We start from the raw sequence: 21,591 nt of genomic DNA, 5'->3' as shown, positions 1-21,591 counted from the left end.
ACCACCTCATCCGCACACACCTCTGCTTTGAGGCACGAGCTTGTGGCTGCAACCCACAACCCATAACCCTTTGCATGTGCATTCAGTATGTCTAAGGAATTCTTGCACTGTGTCCAATTTTGGCTCATTCGAGAAAGGAAAATGTTTGAGTCTTTATGTTGCTTATTTTCTCTGTAAGTTGTTACTGCTTTCCTTGGCTCTGATTTGATGCATGTAATCAAACTGTTAGATTTTATCCGATCCATTTGAGATTTAAAGAGTGTGCCTGTTTCTCCAGCGCAATGTTCTCCATGTCACGAGCCGTTCATGGTGTTTTTTTTAAGGCACAGATTGCTCGGCAAGCGAGAGTGTCCATTCAGCGGCAGCACAGTGCATTCTCCCTGTTTTTTTATGTGGCAGGCTTCCTTTGAAGGCCGTTGGCTAAGAGGAGGTGGGGGACCCAAGCCGACAGCGTGAACATTAGCATGTCAAAAGCTCCTAGAATCAATAAGGGCTTTTTTCTGTCTCTCTTTTTCCCTCTCATTCTCTATCTAGCTCTCTCTTGCAATATCTCTACCCTGAGGCCACGACCCTCCCTGGCATCAACCAGCACCATACAGACCTTTCCTTCATTTGTCCATGTTCACTGTGGCCCTCAAAGTAGGTAAAAAAAAAAATGCTATAACTTACAATCAATAAACACGAGAAGGAGCGATATGCATTGTTGGTGACTTTAAGCTCCCATCTTTAGGTTTTAGTAAATAAAATAATTTTCCAGAACATTTACTTTCACTGTTCCAAGCTGGTAGAATGATCTTCCCAATACCATCTGGAACACCCAAAAACCCATCGCTTGGTATTTTCCTAGTTTGGATAAAAGTATCTGGTGTAAGCCTGGATCATCAAACCAGTCTTATGTTGCATGGGTATATTTGTGGCAATAGCCTAATTACAGAATTTTTCCATTATGCCAAATATCATTAGAATGTAAAGAACATTTTCCATGAAGGCATTTTGTACATTTACCTTCCATAATATGCCAAGATGGTATCTGTGATTATTCATTCATTCATTTTCCTTTGGCTCAAGGCTGATTTATACTTCTGCATCAAGCTCACGCATATGGTCCGTCGCAGGCTAACAGCGATGCTGACTTGCATCTCTCAAAAAATGTAACTCTGTGATTGGTCGACTTGGTAGCGATGATGAGCATGGGCAGTACTGAGTGCCACAAGCTTGATCGAGCGATTGTTTACAAGTGTCGAGTTCCGTGAAGGAGCTCCAGATGAAGACATTTGTTTTGCACATCTGCTGGTTCCCGCCTCCGAATGAGCGAGTTTTAGCTACTTGTAGCGTTCAGATAAATACAAAACACCCGCTAAGAAACTCGACACTCAGCCTTTAGTTATAATTTTAGAGGTCGCCACAGCGGAATAAACCACCACCTATTCCAGCATATATTTTACGCAGCGGAGGCCCTTCCAGTCACAATGCAGTGTTGAGAAACACCCATACACTTTTCACATTTACACTCACTCATACACTACTGCCAATTTAGTTTATTCAATTCACCTATACTGCATCTCTTTGGACTGTGGAAGAAACTGGCCCAGCCGGGACTTGAACAAGTGACATTTTTGCTGTGAGGCAACAGTGCTAACCACTAAACCCCCATACTAACTTTTTTTAGATGACTTTTAAAGGGGATTTTGTCAGTATTTTCATTTTTTAACGCTTCAGATTTTCAAATAATTGTATCTTTCAAATAATTGTATCTTAGCTAAATCTTATGACTTATAACTGGTTTTGTTGGCAAGGGTTTTATATATAGTCATTATAACTTTATTGCATCGAGATAGTAGACAGAAGCTAAAGTAGGAAGTTACTAGATAGGAAGCAAAGTTGTATAGGGGGGGTGGGATCAGGAATGGTCCGTTAGTTGGGACTCGAACTGGGGATGCCCAAAGCGGAGTTACATTTCCCACATTGCCCACCAGGTAATTGCACAGACTAAAGAGTAATTTGGGTCACACTTTATTTTGATGGTCCGTTTGTTGAATTTAAGTTACATTGCATCTACATGTCAAGTACTTCTCTTTAGATTATAAGTAGACTGTTAGGTTGGGGTTAGGGTTAGTGTAAGTTAACATGTAGTTTGCAAAGTTTCTTATAGTCAGTTAAATGTCTGTTGAAGGAGTGGTATCAACAGATATTAAGCAGACAGTCTACTAATACTCAAATGGACCATCACAATGAAGTGTCAACGTAATTTGAAATATAAAATAAAAAAAGTTCAGAGCAAGAGTCAGCAAAGGAGTATCAGGAGCAGAACTCAAACTTGTATTTCCCATATGAGCACCATAGCTGGTAGATTGAAACCTATTAACTTTCAAATATAAAATTCTTAAAGGGTTAATTTTATAAAATCTCTTTCCTCATCATGAGCTGTTATAGCACGTCCCATCGCCAATGGCTGTGACCCAGTCCAGAGTAGCCCTTTACAGTCTCTACAGTCTGGCGGCTGAACAAAACAAGTGGACGGGACATGACCTGTTCTCGACAGCATCGGCTCTTCAAGAGAGCACCACTTAGTCAGGGTTCGCGCCGAACGCACCACCCCGACCCTTCTGCAGAATTTAATATAGCGGTCCAGAGCGAGCCCACTGCCAACCCTGCTTGAAGCGAGTGCTATTTGCTAATGATTGTAAGAGTAATCCTGCCTGTGAGATGTGTTGAAAGAGAGAGACAGGGCTGAGGGGGTGCTTTATGGAGTGCCAGAAAAGCAATTGCAGGCCGGAGCATTCACAGTGAGGGGAAAAATGTTGGCTTTGCAATGAGGGGACAATCATTCTGCACCCTCTGCAGCGACGCAATTATGACCACGAGTGAGGAGAGGAAAAAGACACAAACAGAGAGAAAAAAAAGTGTGAAAAAGTGATGAAAAGAGAACAAAAAAGAAAGAAAGTACCGTGGATACAGGACACTACCTGACAAAAGTCTTGTCGTTGATCCCAGTTGTAAGAGCAACAAATAATAACTTGACTTCTAGTTGATCAAATTGAAAAATGGCAGAAGGTGGATTTTTCTGATGAATCATCTGTTGAACTGCATCCCAATTATCACAAATACTGCAGAAGACCTATTGGAACCCACATGGACCCAAGATTCTCATAGAAATCAGTCAAGTTTGGTGAAGGACAAATCAAGGTTTGGGGTTACGTTCAGGAAGTCTTGCAAGAATGCTTTCTTAGCCATTCCAGATGACTTTATTAATAAGTTATTTGAGTCATTGCAGATATGTATGGATGCAGTCCTCCAAGCTCATGGGAGTCATACACAATATTGATTATTTTTCCACCGCACCATGACTTTATATTCTATACTGTACATTATTTTTGTTATCATTTGTTGTTCCTAAAACTTGGATAGATGATGAGACTTTTGTCAGGTATTGTTGTTGCCTATGAAGGCATTGTGTATGTTGTTGCTACCATAGTGTTGGGGATTTTACCATAGTTGCAGCACTGTGGAGAAACCAAATTGTAATTTATATCAGTTTATAATAGGGCTGCACAATATATCGCTTCAGCATTGATTTGTACTCAATTAAAATAATATAATGTTATTATAACTATTATACAGTGATTCTTTATTTTTTCAGTTTGACTCTCCAGAAAATCATTTATCAATGTTTGTTTGCATCTTTTGTCTGTTGTTTTTAACTATGCTTGTCATATTTTTAATTATATTGTGCAGATACCCTCCCCTACACAATCATCCCAATTGATCTAAAATCATGAACTCTTTACGAGCTATTCAAGTCATCTAGTGAAATTGTATTTAAATCACAATATAAATCGCAGTGAATGAAAATATTGCAATGTCAGTTTTTTTTCCAATATTATGCGTCTCAAGTTTATATTTATAAAATGTATATTATAATGTACCATAGTAGTACCATCTGATATAGATTTAATGCAAAAAGCTACCACAACAGTAGTATTTTTAGTTTACAGTTTATTTTTTTACAAATTTTTAGCACCGTTCAAACTGTAATAATATATTTTAAATTGTATTGATTTTGTATTGATTGAGCATAAACATAAATAGAATAAAATAAATAAACACAGTGAAAAATCTAAAAGTTTAAATTAAAATACACTCAAAATATTAATTAGTAATGGTATAATCCTGTATAAATGTTGCAAAAATAGCATTGCATGGCCATAAATGTCAGTTCCAAAGAATTTAAAATGTATGCCAAGTTACAAAATACTTTAAAGTGTTAAAGAAAACAATTTGCATAAAGTAGTTTATTCCGCTGGTTGTATTGCAAGCCTTTTGAAGTTGTTTCATAGTTCCGCTTAATGAAAAAAAAATCAATCATCCCACTATCATTCCTAAATACCAATGTCCTTTTGAATGTTCAAATTTCATTATACCAATTAAATGGCTTAAATTCTTGTTTACCATATTTCAATTTTAGTGTTTTCAAAGGATAATCCCCCATTTTTCAGGGGGTCCCAGTCAGACACGACAAAAGCAAAACAAAGATTAAAAATTAAAATTACAATTAGGGCTGCACAATTAATCGTATTATTATCACAATAACAATATTTGTGGCCCACGATCAATAAATAAATATTGTTGCGATTTTACAGAATAAGTTTTCTAATGATCAAGCCGTTATTTTAATTGGTGGAGTTTAGGGATTGTACTACGTCGCAAGCATAACGTGACTGGTGTAGATTGCAAGCCTTTTTTTCCCGGAATGTAATGTTGATCAGGTAGCCCTTGGTCCTATTCAGTCTAAACTTCCCAAAGTAAAACAACAAACCTCATTAACCACATTAAAAGCCATCATAAAGTGGGTTAATCAGTGGCTTAATGAGCTCAGGAGAATTTTGCTTTGCATTTGTCTATGTATTACTAACATTATCAAAACAGACAACATTGTTTTCTAAATTAAACAAATATTCGTTGAGATTCGGCAGTTTTTTCCCGAAACACATTTGCCAGTCATGCAGACAGATGACACAGTATCCAACTGTTTCAATGTAAAAAAAATAAAATAAAATAATAATAATAATAATAAAAATTGGCCCTGTTCACACAGGAATTCAGTTTTGTTTTCATCAATCTAAAACAACTTTTATTATTTACAAGAAAAAAATTTTATTAAAAGTTTCAGATCAATTAAACTCACTTTATAAAAAGTCTAATCTATTGTATGCATTAAATAATGAATTAGATAACTAATTACCTTTATTACTGATTAGACCATGAACTTTACTCTGTTTTACAGTTTTAATATGTATATTTGCCCTTTTTTAAATAAAATTTGTTTAACAAATATTTTGGCACATTGAAAGTAATTATGTGCCTTTTCATTAAAAACATTATGCAAAGGATCAGCAATTGATCGCGGCCAAAAAAGAAAACAATCATCCAACACATGCATCGCTCTTAGTCCACATTTTTGAGGATAAATTTGTGCAGCCCTCAGTACAATTACAAACTCAGAAGTTCTTCCAAACCGCAAACCCCTCCGACCATTTCTATTAGTCAAAAATAATCTTAAAAAGTCAATGATCAATGAAAAATAAACTAGCTTAGTAAGGAGAGAACCAAATGATATAGACATTTATACCATATTTTACAAGATAACTCTTTGTTTTTGTCAATACCTAATTCACACGATTTTAGCAACATGAGACTGAATTTGCATTCATCAGCTGAACTTTCCCTTCGAATACACATACATTGGCAGCAGCCCCTTCTTGTTTGCTATGCCGGAATTGTTAGGAATGTGAGACGTTTGGCCCCCTACAGTCTCTCAGCTGCCCAGTCCCCTCAGAGGACAGTAGACAAGACAATGAGCTGCATTTCAGAGAGCCATCACCTCCACATCCCTGCTGCTGCTTCAGTGTCCCGGCCCCCAGAGCAGACCGACAGCAGAAAAGACTGTCTTCTTGTCACCTGCCTTGGCCAAGTCTTCATAAAGACGTGCCTAGGCCAAGTCTTCATAAAGAACTTCCTGAAATGTGTGTGTAGGTGGAGTTCCTGTCTATCAGATCCAAAACTCCGGCTGGGATCTTGATATGATACAGAAAGACCTACCCTGGAGTTGTTGTCCATGCCGCTTTGCTCCCCCTTCTGCCTTTCCTTCAAAGCAGCTCCTTATAAAAAAAAACACACGCACACACTTTTCTATAGCAGATGGCCAAGTAATAATTACTTCAGAACGGAGATCTTGTACATAAAGGTTAACGCACGTCCTTTGTGTTTGAGTTCGCCTCTAGCTGTACCTACGTACCTTACTTTGCCAAGACCTTGGGACTGCTTTCAGAAAAGTTTCTGTAGACTTTCGACAGATTCTGAGGTGATCAGAGAGGACAGGAGAAGGGGAAACAGAGACAGAGACAGACAGAAGAGCGATAAATAAAGCCTAGGCGCAAATATGGAAATTAAAGTCGGTAAGCTTTGGCCTCTCGCTGACGAATGAGCTTTTCAAGGGTTAGAGCCACATCAATCACAGCATCATCACACATGCACACACACACTGCGGCGGTGAGGAATGTTTGCATGCAGTGAGTGGATCAAGGTATATCAGTCAATGCAGATGTAATTAATAAGGAAGAGGGCGGGAACCGATCAATGGGGGAATTGGTGCGTTCGTGCTAGAGGGCAGAGATGATAATCGTTTCTCTTTTTTGCTGTTCTGTTCTGTTTTTTTTTTTTTTTTTTCCCCGCTGTACTTCTTTCTATGCTCATTCAGCCTTGGGATCAGATAAGCAGTATTTGAAAGGTTCAAAAAGATCTAACTCAAGGAATTTCATGGACGTGTAAAGTAGTGGTCAACCGTGTAGAGCGACTGGTGTGTGGCAATATCTTTACTATAACACATCAGAAATAGGTATTTGGGTGTGTTTTGGGGTCTGAGTCAAATAACATGTGCAAAATGGATTTTATATATACACAAACTAATTAATGCAAGAAAAGTGTCTACCTACTAATGGTTCAAGTTAGGGCTGCATACTATACCTTTTAATCAAAAATATCGCAATGTGCAAACCTCCAATGGACCCTTTTTCACATTTCCAGGTTTCTCAGCAGTGAAGTCGTCATAGTTTGGCAAACTTAGTGAATGGGACGACAATTTTTTATTTATTTATTTTTTTACAATTCTATTTGCTGAAATAATAAAAGAAAATCTTTCTGATGGAGTTATTAAGACTTTCAGAAAAAAGAAAAAAAAATGTGTAAAACTGTCGAGGCGAGAATAATGTTAAACTTACTCTCAGCCCCATAGACTCTGCATTAGAAACACTTCACATAGGCGGTAATTCGTATTGTTTTTTTGGAATTTGACGCAAAGATGATATAATACATTCAAACATATAAATGTTAGGTTTTTTTTTTTTGTTTGTTTATTTTTTCAAAATTAAAATATGAAAAACTTTCAAGGATTTAAGATTATAATGACTGTTAAACGCGTCATAACAGTCTTGTAAAAAGGGTCCATAGTCACATTACAAGATCTGGAATGATAATTGACATTATAATTAACCACTGCAGAATAATCTAGTGTGATTCGATTTTTTATTTGAATCTGTTTTAAAGAACTGTGACTTAACTGTGCAATTAATAAGTTTGTCACTTTAGTGAAGATTTGTTGTGTTTAATTCAATGTAATCTCACGGCAACTTTTTGATTTATTGGCTAATTCGTCTGAATTCATAAAATCTATTTTGGTAAATTTAGTATGATTTGCTCATCACCCAATGACGATTGGGCTTAGGGGTGGAGTTAGGTGACACCTATATTTTTTTTTTAAATCGTACAATTTTGTACAACTGAACTCGTAGGATTTAGCCACTAAACTGACAAAACGTAAAATGAGATCAGGCTGGCTTAATTATACAATGAAGACTACATACAGTGCAGTGTTATTTTACATTTCTTTATTGAATTTATATACTTCAATACTGTTAGACTCCATTAAAACCATCAAGTGCAATTTCATTTGTATAATTTTTTTTCTTCTTTGCTTTAATTAGTTTTTTTTATTTTGAATATTTTGGGATAAGTTTGTATATTTTATGCAGATCCACTTCCCTACAACATCAGTCCAATCAATGTAAAGTTATGAATTCTTATCAAATAGAGTTACTTAATTCAAAGTATTCTAAGCGAAATTATATTTATATTGCAATATATATTGCAGAAAACAACAATATTGCAACATGGTTTTTTTCCAATATTGTTTAGTCCTATTTCAAGTAACTTTTGTGAAAAAACAGTTCTGTTGTCATTCAAAATAATATAAATTGTTATGTAAAAAAAGTATTAAAAAAGCTTGCTTATTATAATCTGTGTTTATTCAAACATGTAAAAGAATCATACTAAACATTATTGTATTTTAAATCATTAAAATTTGCTGACAAATAAGTGAAACCTAGAAATTTGAGAAATCTAGCATAAAGTTAAAAAATTCTACTTAATTATTACTAAATGACATTTTAGTGGGTGTCTATGGTAAATATTGACTTAGATATGAAAACATAAAAGGCTATATAACAGTTTTATCATTTTAATGTTTGACAAACTTGTTTTCATCAACCAATTTAGACTAAATGTACATGCACTTTAAAAAGTGATTATTCATTTTACTTTTTAAAAAAAAAGTAAACCCGTTGCCTTAAATGTGACAAGTTGACTTTACTTAAATAAGCGAGTACACCCACTGTAACTTGGAACTGTTAAGTTGATTTACTCAACACTTGTAATTACATACATAGTTCATTTGCTTAAAGTTTTTAAGGCAACAGTTTAATTACATATTTTTAAGTAATGTCAACTAATCATTTATACAGTGTTTAACAGTGTTAAAAGTAAAATAACAAGCCTGTGACACAAAGTTGACATGGAGATACAAGAAACAGCATAAAAGGCAGTAAATGTCATGAAAAGTCCCTGATATTCCAGCCTGAACCTGATAACTTGTGAGATAATGCGAGTCTGTGTATGGGAGGTGGATTAGCCACTGCTGATCCTCCTGAGCGGCGGCATCAGAGATAAGCCGGTATCATAAAAGTGTCATAAATATGTTAGCCATTAGCTCATGCAAACCCACAGGTCTTGACTTCACTTTCTCTGCCATCGGCAAGTACGCGTGCGTGTGTGTGTGTGAATGTGGGTGGTGTATGTGTTTGTTTGTGAAAGACCATGCAGGAGGAGCAGCCAAGTATGCTCAATTTCTTATCAGTTTCTCAATCACATTTCCCAACTTGTAAAACTAGCTGTACTAGCTAGGCTTTCATTTACATTTCCATGATTTTATGATACATAAACCAAAATGTGCAGAAATATGTAAGACCTACATGTTTACTAAACACGTGTACTTCAAAAGTAACTATTATTGGAACTTCTGTTTACAAACGTTACTACTTTTAACACGTTTAATTAGCCAGGTAGAGGATGTAGCTGAGAAAGGAAATGAGCAGAAATTGTGAGAGATCGAGAAGGAAAGAGTCTCACTTCACTTGTGTGTGTATGTGTGTGAGGAGAGAAATATAACCTGGCAAAGTTAAGTCAGTGTTGAATTTCCAAGAGGACACACACACACATACACACTCTAAAGACCACCCAGTGCTGAAGCTCCATTCCCTCTCATTTTCCTGTCCCCCTCTCTCGTTCTTTTCTTTCCACTTCTCCTCACATTTCTATTTATTTTTCCTGCAGTCTTATCTCTTTGTTCACTATTTATTTATTTGCGATCCTCTCAATAGGATCCACCGATGTCTTTATCATCAGACCTCTTTTACGTGTCCAGCCGAACGTCCTCAGATTACATGCATCTAATTGAACTCCTTTTGTCCCGCCTGGAACATCTTTCAATACGCATAAACCGCCACAAATACCTTGCAGAATTCCATAATTCATTCTCTTCCCAACACAATGACTTGATCCATCTTTTGTCCTCAACTCCACCCTGCATTTTGTCTTTCTATGGAGGACAACAGGTGACTGTTTTAAGGTCCAAACCCCATAGAAAGCATTCATATCTCAGTTTGCGATGGTGTCTATTGAAAAAGACATTGTCCATGCGGTGAACGCCGGGACGAAATCGCTGACCCTGAATATTGGGGCATGGGCTCGTAATTACAGCCCTATTATGTCACAGGCAGTAAGCTCATCTCTTCAATCGTCTACCAGAATGGACAATGAGAGCATGATTGTTCTCCTATTGTCCAAGCCAGTGGTCAGAGGCTTCATGGAGAGAGGGAGGAAAGGTCAGATCTGCAGGGGGAGATGAGAGCCGTGTGTGGAATGGAAACCAGGAGCTGTTAGGAGTCTCATGAGGGACCTGGGATGGAAGGACGAGACAGCTGGTCGTCTTCCGTAAGGGTCTGGGACTGAGAAAACACTCGACTCTTAAGCAGGTGGAGGGTGTTAGATGTCCTAAGTGCTTGAGAAAAGTGCTGCAAGTCAACGAGTGCATTCGCTCGTAAACAAGACCCAAGCTCCTGCACTTGAGGTCTGCTCTCGAACGCACCTTCTTCGGTTTCCTAGTGTGGCTTTTAAAGGTCCCGGAAAGTGCTTTTAAATGTGTGTTTTTGTTTGATGTGTGATGTCATTTCAATGGGGTGTATGCACATGGACTTTTAATTTTCAGTCAGTCAGCCCAATCGCTTCCACGGCATTAAAAAATCAGCACGTTTAAGAACTGATTTCTTTAAAAATCTATGATCTTCACTGCCTGATACAAAATAAAGTAGGTCTCAGTTGGGTTTTTTGCAGTAGTTTTTTCAATGGAGTTTCTGTGCAATCCTGCTGCTATTTACTGCGCTTGCGTTACAGTCTTTCATCTCGTTTTGAGCTTAAACAACTAATGGCGAGTTCAGACTGCATGATTTTAGCCCCGATTTTGACTCGCAGAGAAATCCCAAACAGATGCCTGAAATTACAGGCAAATAGGTGCCTGTTCCCATAAGTATCAATCACACATTATCAAGTCTCAAAGATGTGATCTGAGAGAATCGTCAATAAGTGAGTTATATGGCATGCTAAATATCTGGAGCTGTCGCCGGTCATCATGCTGTGTGAAATGTGTTCTGATTGAAAATAACATCAGCGATTACCTACAGCCAATGAGAAGGCAGCATCCACTAGTATGGGTATCTGCAGGCCAGCGGGAGATTGGAGAAGTTAGAACCACACATTTTCAGTTTATCTGGACCCAAGAAATGAAGGAAAAAATAGTGTAAATTTGGCAGGCGCACCCGATTCTGCGTGACTTATCATCTAAGCAATATCACAACCGCCTTAAAAAAGAAACCAAGTTGAGGAAAAACTGCTTATTCCCTGGTGAGCAAAGGTATAGGTGAGCAAAATAAGTACATTTTCTACCCCACTAAAGGCTTCTTTCTCATTATGTAGTTTATAACAAAAGATTTAATACGTGACCTCACGTTGTTTCCATGTCACTTTTCGCATGTTTGGTTATGAGATGTAGTTTGTGGACCAAGACAAGTTGTCAGCGATTCTTCCTATTTTAAAGTCATGCAGTGTGAAACGCCCTGTCACCAATCTACCTTGCAGTATAAACACAGCAGAGACGGAACGCCACCCCAGATAGTCATGCAGCGTGAAAACGTCTGTGACGTGACTACTTTAAAAAATCATGCAGTCTGAACTCGGCATAAGTCACCACTGGCTTGCTCGGTTTGGGACTTGTGGAGCTGCGCATCGATGGATTTGCTCTTCAATGCTTGAACTTTCAGCAGTGAAAATTACACCACACTGAACTGAACTAAACTGAATTTCAACTCTGAAACCTGGACTGACACAGTTTCAATTTACTACAACTTCTATGTTAAGCTGCTTTGGCACAATATTGTAAAAGCGCTATAGAAATAAGCATGAGTTGAATTGAACTAAATGAATGCTAAATATGTCAGCGATTTCATCCCACCATCCACTGCATGGTCTTTTTCAGGAGACACCAAAACTAAAATATGCTTTCTATGGCGCTTGGACCTTAAAACAGTCACCTGTTGTCCTCCTGTTGTGTTTTAATTACATCACAACATCAATGTCATAAAAAAGAACTTTATGACATTAAAAATAGTTGCATAAACCTTTCATCAGAAGTTTGTCATTGGCTGAAAACGTGTTTATCCCATTGCTTTCTACTCCGCAAGGTAGAAGAGCTGAATATCCCATTGAAACATACAGGCAGGGTGGGACATAAAGTAGTTGCTCCCCTTAATAAAGAACAGTTAATAGCATTTTGTTTTACCACAGCTCTGTAAGTAACAGTAATTGAGCTCAACCTCATAAACTGAAAAGCAAATTTGGGGGGTGGGTCATGTCAGATACTATAGAACATTTGACTGGTCAGATTTAATAGGAAACGGAAGTATGAAGCGTTGTTTAAAAAAATCATTGATTTATTTAGGTGGAAGCAACAAACTGCAAGCTTTGGTTGTTTATATCTTCTAAATGTGACATTTGTCACTGTTTTGGAGCCCACTGGCTTATACATGTCCTTAAATATAACACCTTTAAAAACTTAACTGGGGGCTTTAAGCTTCCCAAGAATCTTCTTCAATTAATTCTGTCCCCCAGCTGGAGTTAAGATGAACCAAAGCTGATCAGTCTCTAATTCCCACATCCTTCTCCTCCAACGCACGGCTACAAAGCAGGCTCGTCCAGCTGAGGTCACGACCCAAGGCAGCATTTGAGCTTGTCCCATCTTTCCATCCCCTCAACCCTCCTACCGTTGTTTTATGGATCCAGTTTAGAAGATGACAAAACTGCGTTAATCTGCTCTCTGAAGATGTACGCCAGCTCTGTCCTCTGATCAAGCGTGCCTGTTGCGGCTGATTGCGAGTGATTGGCCCCTGGGCAGACTTTGATGGAGGGAGGGATGAAATGGAGAAATGGAGGAGATTGGAAGGTGGCGATTCCCGAGGGCGAGCACTAATGCGACCCCGGGGTTTCTGACACTTATGTGAGATTAAAAGAATTGGAGAGAAAATAGGAGAGAATGAGGCAGAGAGTGATGAGGGATACTTGTTTGAAGTACTGTCTCTCTTGACCTCCTGCATCTTGTCTGCTCTTCTTGGTTTGTTAAGACAGAGAACTTATTCTCACTTGAAATGAAAGTATGTGTATATATAATATATTTCACAAGCAATCAAAATTTGTTTTACGTTTAATATGCTGCTATATTTGGGAGTAGTGATATTTTATTTTGGATTACATAACAGGATCAGTGTACAGTAGCAGCCTGGAAAGTGAATTTTAAGTATGAGATTGTTTAGAATCTTAAAAATATAGGAATATTTTCATTTAATTGTAGTTTTCATAGTGAAGTATGCACTGCACCTAGCCGTATTTAAATTTTGGTGTGTTGGTCTTCTATAATATACTAATTTATAAGGTCATGATCCGCACTTGTTAAATAATTACTTTATTTATTTCTTTATTTTCTTTATTTCTTCATTTCTTACAATATTTATTTCACTTTCTTCTGAGATATAAAATAGAAGAGTTTTAGCTCAATGCCTTCCCCAGTGTGTCACTGTAGTTTTTATATTAATGATAGTGATAGTGATTAATGATATTAATGATAGTGTTGAACATGGGGGTAGATGGTTAAATTCAGATAATACACTTTTGATTTTAGCTTTATGTTTTGTTTTTATTTTTTACTTTTTTAAAGCAAAATAGTATAAAATATATATTTTTTCAAAAACAAAATCTTAGTTACTCATTAAGCTTTTCTTTCTTTTATACTTTCATTTACTTAAAAACATTATAAAGATGTAAAATATACACAAATGAGCAGTTTTCTGCATTTTGTGATTTTATTTTTTGTTTATTTTTGATTTTGAATTGCAACATGGGACTGTTTTTTGTTGTTGTTGTTGTTGTTGTTGTTGAAAAGTTGGCTTTTATTTACATTTTTAATAGCTTGAGGTAGGGCTGCACAATATATAGCAGCATTGATATCACAATGTGCACATCTGCAATAGTCACATCTCAAGTTATGCAATGTTGAGTTGGAATCATAGTTGACCAGGAGCCACAGAACACATGTGATTTGTAGATTTGTATTCAACCAAAATAGAGTGAAAGTTTATCATTTGCATGTGTTAAAGCCCATGACAGTGAGCATTTCAAGAGAGTTTAAAACATTTGGGCATTTTTATTTAATCATTTATACTGTTTATGCAAAAACACAAACTTTTTTTATAATTTTGTCTTGTTTCTAATATTTAGGTCATGATAATTTTATTTACCCTATTGGCAGTTAATTCTGCTTGTTTTAAGGAGAAACTCTTAATTTTGACTTCTGAAGGTGAAAACAAAACAATATTTTTACTTGATCTAAGAATTTGCAGATACTTGGGCTAGAAACTAATCAAAACAAAGTAAAAAAAGCATTTTTTTAATGTGATTAGTCTATTTATGTACCTGAATACTGTTAGATTCCCCTGAAAACTGGCAAATTTAGCTATTCAAACCATCTTGTGAAACTGTATCATAATATATATCAGAGAAAAATAAAATATTGCAATATCGAAATTTTCCAATATCGTGCGGCTTTAGCTTGAAGTGTTATTTCACCTGGACTGGTGCAGTAAATTACAGTACAAAAATCTGGTAATAAACTTCCAGTATTTTTTCTGTAGTTTTTTACACGTATTTCCGTATTATCTCTTACAATATATTGGTATATATGATTTCTTACAATATATGTACAATATATTGTTTTAGGCTGCTAAAAGGTAAAAAAAAAAAAACTCACTTTGTTCAACTGCAGAACTTTTTAACTTTCAAAATCAACATATCAAGTTTCCATAATGAAATGAATATCCATAAATGCATGCAAAATATGCAAACTAATAATTAAAGGATATTTTACAGTGTAGTTTCCCACGTTTAATTTTCACCCAGTAGGCCAATCTGTGACGTTTACTACTTCTATTGCTTTGTGAACTTGCAGGTCAGAGTTCACCAGACCAAAACTTTTGTGCGCAGTGAAAGACAAATATTCTCCACATTTGTTCTCATTCATATGAATGTAATTGAATGGCACACAAAGCCCTGAGAGAGACTGCCCTTTAAGGCCCGTTGTCCCGACACACGAAAGCTTGTTTGTCCTATTTGTCATATAAAAGCCTTGTGTTTCTTTCCCATAATGCTTTGCTAAGAGCATGTATGATTATCGCTAAGAGCATTATTATGATTTGTGATATTTTCTGCTGAGCGTTTATATCGATGGGGCCTTTTAGGCAAACACATCTGTAAACTATCTGCAAATCGATATACTCTTAGATAAATGTCGTAAGTAGCGCGGTTTTATTCTTGTTCAAATGCTATCTGTACTTGTGCGGGGCATCGATGGCTTTGTAGAGAGAAAAAAAAAAGTCAATAAAAGACCTCAAAGCATTCCTTTGTCTCTGTCACCATAAATAGGAAATTATGCCTCTGTGTTTGTGTGTGGCATATTTAGAGGGAGCAACAGAAGAAAAAAAAAAACAGAAAGGAGGAAGTGGAAAGACAAACAAACAAAGGATGAAAAGAATAATGCTGGAGGGAGGACAAAAAATGGATGAGAAATAAAAGAAAGTGGACAAACTTGAAAAGATAGACTGAGAGAGAGAACAGAGCTGGAAAACGTGAGTGAGAGAGAAAGAGAGAGAGGGCTGGGTTTGGGTGTTAGGATTAATGACAGTGCATTCCTCTGGTATCACTTCCTCTCTTCATTAGAGTGTCAGAAAGCTGTGCACTGCTGTCTGTCATTCAGAAATTCCACACCACTCCCTTACAGTGTGTTACACATAAACATTCACACACTGAGTGGCTTATGATAGCTGGAGGTGAAAGACAAAGATTTTTATCAGCAAATTATGACATACTGTGGCAGTATGTTACATAGTTCAGGACCATTAACGTCTCGATTGTCTTTCTTTGCAGCTTTTATTTATTTATTTATTTATTTATTTATTTATTTATTTATTTATTTATTTATTTATTTATTTATTTATTTATTTAATTAATTATTTGTTTGTTTGTTTGTTTATATTCGATTATGATCTTTTTAATTAGTTTTACATGGTATACATTTGTTAGGACCAGTTTAGTTTTTTTTTTTTTTTTCATCCCTATCAGCTACTTTTTAAATCTACTATTCAAGTGGATAGTTCAGGTTTCTTTTTTTTATCAGCATCAGCTACTTTTTATAATCTACTATTTAAATGGATGGTTCAGTTTAATTTATTTTTAATTTTATAAAATTTTATTTAATCTGAATCAGGTACTTTATTTAAATTTAATATTTAAATGGATAGTTCTGTTTTTTATTTTACTTTATTTTATCTGTATCAGCTACTTTTTATAATTTACTATTTACATGGATACTTCAGTTAATTTTTTTATTTTACTTTATTTTATCTGTATCAGCTACTTTTTACAATCTACTATAATAGATCAGGGTTTTATTTATTTTATTTATTTTTTATATATTTTTTTTTTTGGGGGGGGGGGTTAATTTATTTTATATAGAGCAACTGAAGAATCTTGAAAAACTGTAGCCATTGACTTCTATAATATTAGTACAGTAGGTCTATTTGTTGACTTATCGTGCAACACTTGGAGATGACCTCAGTAATTTTTGCCATTGCAATATATATTTACAAATACACAAATGACGTCAAAGCCATTTTACAATGACATTTACATTCTACCTCAACGGTGTCAAAGTTTGCAATTGGACATTTACCTAATATGATATTTAATAGTATATATATAATAGAACTTTTACCTTTTTAACATCAAATTATACCTTAAGAATGATACGTATTTTAAAGCGTTTATGGCTATTTGCATTATTAGGCTGTTATAAAATCATTATATAATCAGTGGCATAAAAATATCTTAAAAGGTCTCTTTTTTTTTTTTTTTTTACTGTGGATGTCAATGGCTACCGATTTCCAGCATGTTTCAAATTATCTCCTTTTGGGTTCAACAAAAAAGAGACTCATAAAGGTTTGAAAGAACCTGAGGATGAGTAAATTGGGTGAACAATTCCTGTAATGTTAATTTATAAAAACACTAATCATTTAATAGCACCGTTAAATGCAACCATTAGCAGATTTCAAAATGTTATTTGCACAGTGTTTCACATGAACATTCACAAACTGAGTGGCTTATGTTCGCTGGACTTGAACGACGAAAACTTTTATCTCCAGGTCATAATATATTTTAGCAGTATACTATGTTTCATGATCTGTAATGTCTCCACTTTCTCTGTTTCTTTCTCTGTGCAGCCTGTAAGATCGGTAACTACAGAGCTCTAGCCACAGACGGCAGCTGCTCTAAGTGTCCCCTGCACAGCTACTCTGTGAGAGAGGGATCTACTTCCTGTGCCTGTGATAAAGGCTTCTTCAGGTCTGAGACGGACCCTGCATCTATGCCCTGCACACGTAAGTGGATTTCACAGTATCTTCATGGATTAGAATACACTTTGTGCATCACATAACCTTTTTTTTTGTATCAGGAGTTGGCATGGGCTGGTATAAGATACTGAGGGTATGATAACCTTGGATATAATTATCACTGTGTTGTGATTACTGCTCTAAAAAATGTTTTTTTGTATATATATCAGGGTAAAAAAACACTTTTTCCCCCCATTTAACACCAATATTTTATTTTAAGAAACATTTAAAATATTTTTTAAATTGTAAACATCTCAGGCTAATTTATAAAAAACAAATCATTGACTTTTTCTCTCTTTATTAGTTTTAAAAACACAGATTTCTTGACAACTTGAAAAGGCATCTTTGGTTATATAGGAAGCCACTGCCCTGTACGGGTCCAGAGCATGCTTGGATGTTCGTGTATAAGCATGATTTGTTTTTTAATATTTGCTGAATTTTGTGCTGACCAGTAGATTTTGATATGTAGGGTCTTTTCCGAAAAAAAAAAATAATAATAAATAAAATAAATAAAATAGTTGTAAAAAAAAAACACATTAAAAACGTACATATATCGTAGGAACTGTGTAACAGAAAATTATAGCGGTTTTAAAACCCTAACTTTTCAAAACTGCGCTAAACCTTGAATCTGGTTATTGCCCCATGCCTAGTCAGTAATGCAATTTGAATTTGAACTAGAGTTTGAAAATGTTCACTGTGGCTGAATTTGTATACAAAATATAATAAAAAATGTATATTGTAGCATTATTACGATTTAAAATAGCAGTTCTATATTAAAGTATTTTAGAATGTAATTTGTTCCTGTGATGGCAGTGGAGAATCTTTAGCATAATTACAGCACTATTTAGTGTCTCATAATCATTTATAAATCAATCGAATATGCTGATTTGGTGCATAAGAAAAACATCCATCTCACTTTTGAATTGATGCTTTCTATGCGAGGATAAGTGCAAATTTGTTTTATTGGTTTTGCATTAGATCAGTCCACACCAAAGGCAAAACTGGAACTGTTCTAACAAACTCATGTAAGATAGTGGTGCAAAAATTTGTATACCCAAATAAAAGTGTCCGGATAAAAAATAGACTTACTTTATATTAATAATACTCTTATTTATTAATATTTTTAATAATTAATATTTTAGCATTGTATTACTATATAAAAATACCTGAATGTACTTATTCAGGTATACATACTATATTTTGGAATATGCGCATAAAAAATTGGTTAATGGATATGTCAAGATGTGGATGAGTTTTGAAAATGTGCATAAAAAACAAATACACATAACTGAGTAGAGTAAACTTTTTATTCGATAAGAAAAGATGAACATAAATTGCGATTGAAACATTTTTACAGCACAAATTCCAGTATGTGCATTTAAAAAAGTCATGTGATGTTGTTAAATTAGATCTTGTGATGAAAAAATGTGTGTGAATGGACAAACCAGCAGGCTGAGCACCTTGTAAAATATCTGAAATGTTGTTTTAGTCAATCTAAAATGGCTAACCATCTAGTGTTATTACATTATTAATGACCTACAGAATCAAGAGCATCTGTGCTTTGTGTCTTATGCCTTTAAATGCCACCCCGTATTCACTACGTGTCAGAATTGCCATCTGAGGTGCAAGATATTTATTATAAAAGAAAGAAAAGATTCACGCAGCTTCTCCTACCACAGCAAATTCTGTTTTTACTGTTGATATTTGGTGCCAGATAATCAGGAAATGACAATTTTGTTCTCTTTGACTCGTTGGATGGAAACGCAGTTTTATTTGCATGTCTTTCTCATCCAGTTTTGCACATAATGTTAATTCACATTTTTGGATAGAAACATCGCTACTGTTGACTTTAAACCTACACATGCCACTAAACATGTCCCTAAACTTAAACTTATGTACTCATCCTCCCCTTTTTTTCTAAACCTGTTTTAGTTTCTTTCTTCTGTTAAACACAAACGAAGGAATGAGGAATATACTTAGGACTAATATACTGAGGAATGTTAGAAACAACCAGCCAATGACTTCCACACTACTACTACTACTACTACTACTACATTCTTCATAATGAATTGTTTTGTGTTCAACAGAAGAAATAATATCATAAACATTTTATTTTTGGGAACAATCCATCAACCATATCCCACCTTAATAGCAACAAAAGTATTTTGCAGCACAACATTAACGCAGTAAGTGCACCATACCCAGCAATTACATGTTTTTGACCAAAGTACATAGTAATTAAAGATGCCTAATGCAAAATGTCTAGGGGAAGTTTTAAATAACTACACTCAGTTTCAAAGTTAAGTTGATTTTAAATGTCAGCCTTATCAATTCCTCCTATCTAAGTGTGACGTTCTTGGCTAGCTGAAGTTAAAATGTGGACTAGATTATGCTTGAAGTCAAACGTCTGGCTTTGGTGAGACTAAAAACACAGACGTAAACAAACATGAGTAATCATTAGAACAGGTCAGGGATTTTGAACCGAGGAAGCACGTATCAATCTGGAAAACCAGCAGCGCCTGGACTTGTATCAAACCGCAGCTGTTTACTTCACACACCAGTGAAGCTGTTTTCCTAAAGGCTACTTATCAAACTTGGGGACCAAAATAATTCAAATGTGCTTGACAGTGACAAATTATTGGTTGTTTAATTGCAGCGGATGTTATTTTGTGCCTTTTATTTCTGCATTGCCTAATCAAAAAGTTTCATGACTGGTTGAAAATGTGTGTGCGTGTAGTATTGAGTTGGGAGGAGTCCTGTCATGATGAGTAAAGATAGATATGTGTGTCAGACCCTGAGGTGAGTCATAGACTTGATAACAGTGTTCTGCTTGTTAAATAGAGACCTGCACCAGAGCTTCGACTGCCGGCGCGCCACAGCTCTGAGCCGAGACGACAGGGTTAATCGTAAAAACCGAACACACACGTTCAGTCATTCATGACGCACGCTTTCTCACACTCAGAAGTTTGCAGACTCAAGCCTAGGGCGGATTTAAAAAAGTGTTACTTGATAAATCTATTAAAGATTTCTGTGAAATGGGTGGCACTGGCATTCAGGACAGATGTGTTCATGGTGTCAGATGTATTGGGCTTTTCTAGATCTGAATGATCAGGGGTGACAGGTTGGGCAGGGGAAGGGCTCTCATCCACCTATCGGGCGTCCATTTTACGTATCAGATTGTCTTTCCAGCTTTCTCCAGCCTCTTTAATTGGAGCTCTCTTTCATAATGCCGTCTGTCGTTCACCTAGAAGCACCCGTCACATACTCAACAGTCAATGCGCTAAAGGCTCACGCAACGAATGAGATAAAAAGGCGCTAGGTAGCAAGGGAAGGAAAAAGCGAAATGCGAGAAAGCGGGGAGACAGACAGCAAAGAGGCACGAGAGGAACGACCCCATTACGCTTGCTGAGTCGAGTCTCTCTCTCTCACCTTATCGTATTAAATTGCAGTGAAGCCAGTCGACTTAATCAGCTCCTGTCAATCACAGAGCGTGTGGCACCAAGCCACCGTGGGAGCATGCTCACTTCACCTCAGTCTTCTGGGTGGGGATGGCAGCCACATACTTAATACAGGTTAAACAGAGTTTAAAGACCATTTACACTTAAGGCTCAGTCAGGAGGAATTCAATCTAATCCAGACCTGGGTCAGATATGTGTTTGAAGTGTTTAAATGATTCAGAGGATATGGAGATATTTCAAAACGGCTTTGCCATATGGGGAGATTTGGAGGAGGGATAATGAGACGCATCCTGTTTGAATGTTTGTCCTCTTTGCACGCTTCTTTTGGTTTGGTGTTGGATGTGTGGCCATTAAAACCATCAACAAATTTGTTTGTCCAGTAATGTGCCAATATTAACCATTGGTGCAATTTTGGATGCGGGACTACTCGTTTGTCTGAGAAAGCTAGCAGATAGCTCTCTGCAACTCCCACATGGTCCCCCACTGAAGCTAACAGGGCTGCACCCGGTCAGTACCATGATTGGAGACCCAATGGAAAAACTAGGTTGCTGCCAGAAGTGGTGTTAGTGAGGCCAACAGGGGGCGCTCAACCTGCAGTCTGTGTGGGTCCTAACGCCTTAGTATAGTGACGAGGACTCTAT

General features: G+C 36.2%; 1 protein-coding gene across 11 annotated transcripts in view; it reads left to right on the top strand.

The window, feature by feature from the left end:
* The window catches only part of epha4a (eph receptor A4a), a 90,014-nt gene that overhangs the window by 39,932 nt on the left and 28,491 nt on the right, over positions 1-21,591 (top strand). For all 11 annotated transcript variants that reach the window (XM_087239985.1, XM_087239986.1, XM_087239984.1 and 8 more), the window contains 1 exon segment: positions 17,325-17,480. In XM_087239985.1, the coding sequence (XP_087096111.1) occupies positions 17,325-17,480 (156 nt within the window).

Source organism: Danio rerio, chromosome 2, assembly GCF_052040795.2.
Source record: "Danio rerio strain M-AB ecotype USA chromosome 2, GRCz13ab, whole genome shotgun sequence".
NCBI lineage: Eukaryota > Metazoa > Chordata > Actinopteri > Cypriniformes > Danionidae > Danio > Danio rerio.
The sequence above is the reverse complement of the archived record's forward strand: the minus strand, read 5'-3'. Positions and strand labels throughout refer to the sequence as shown.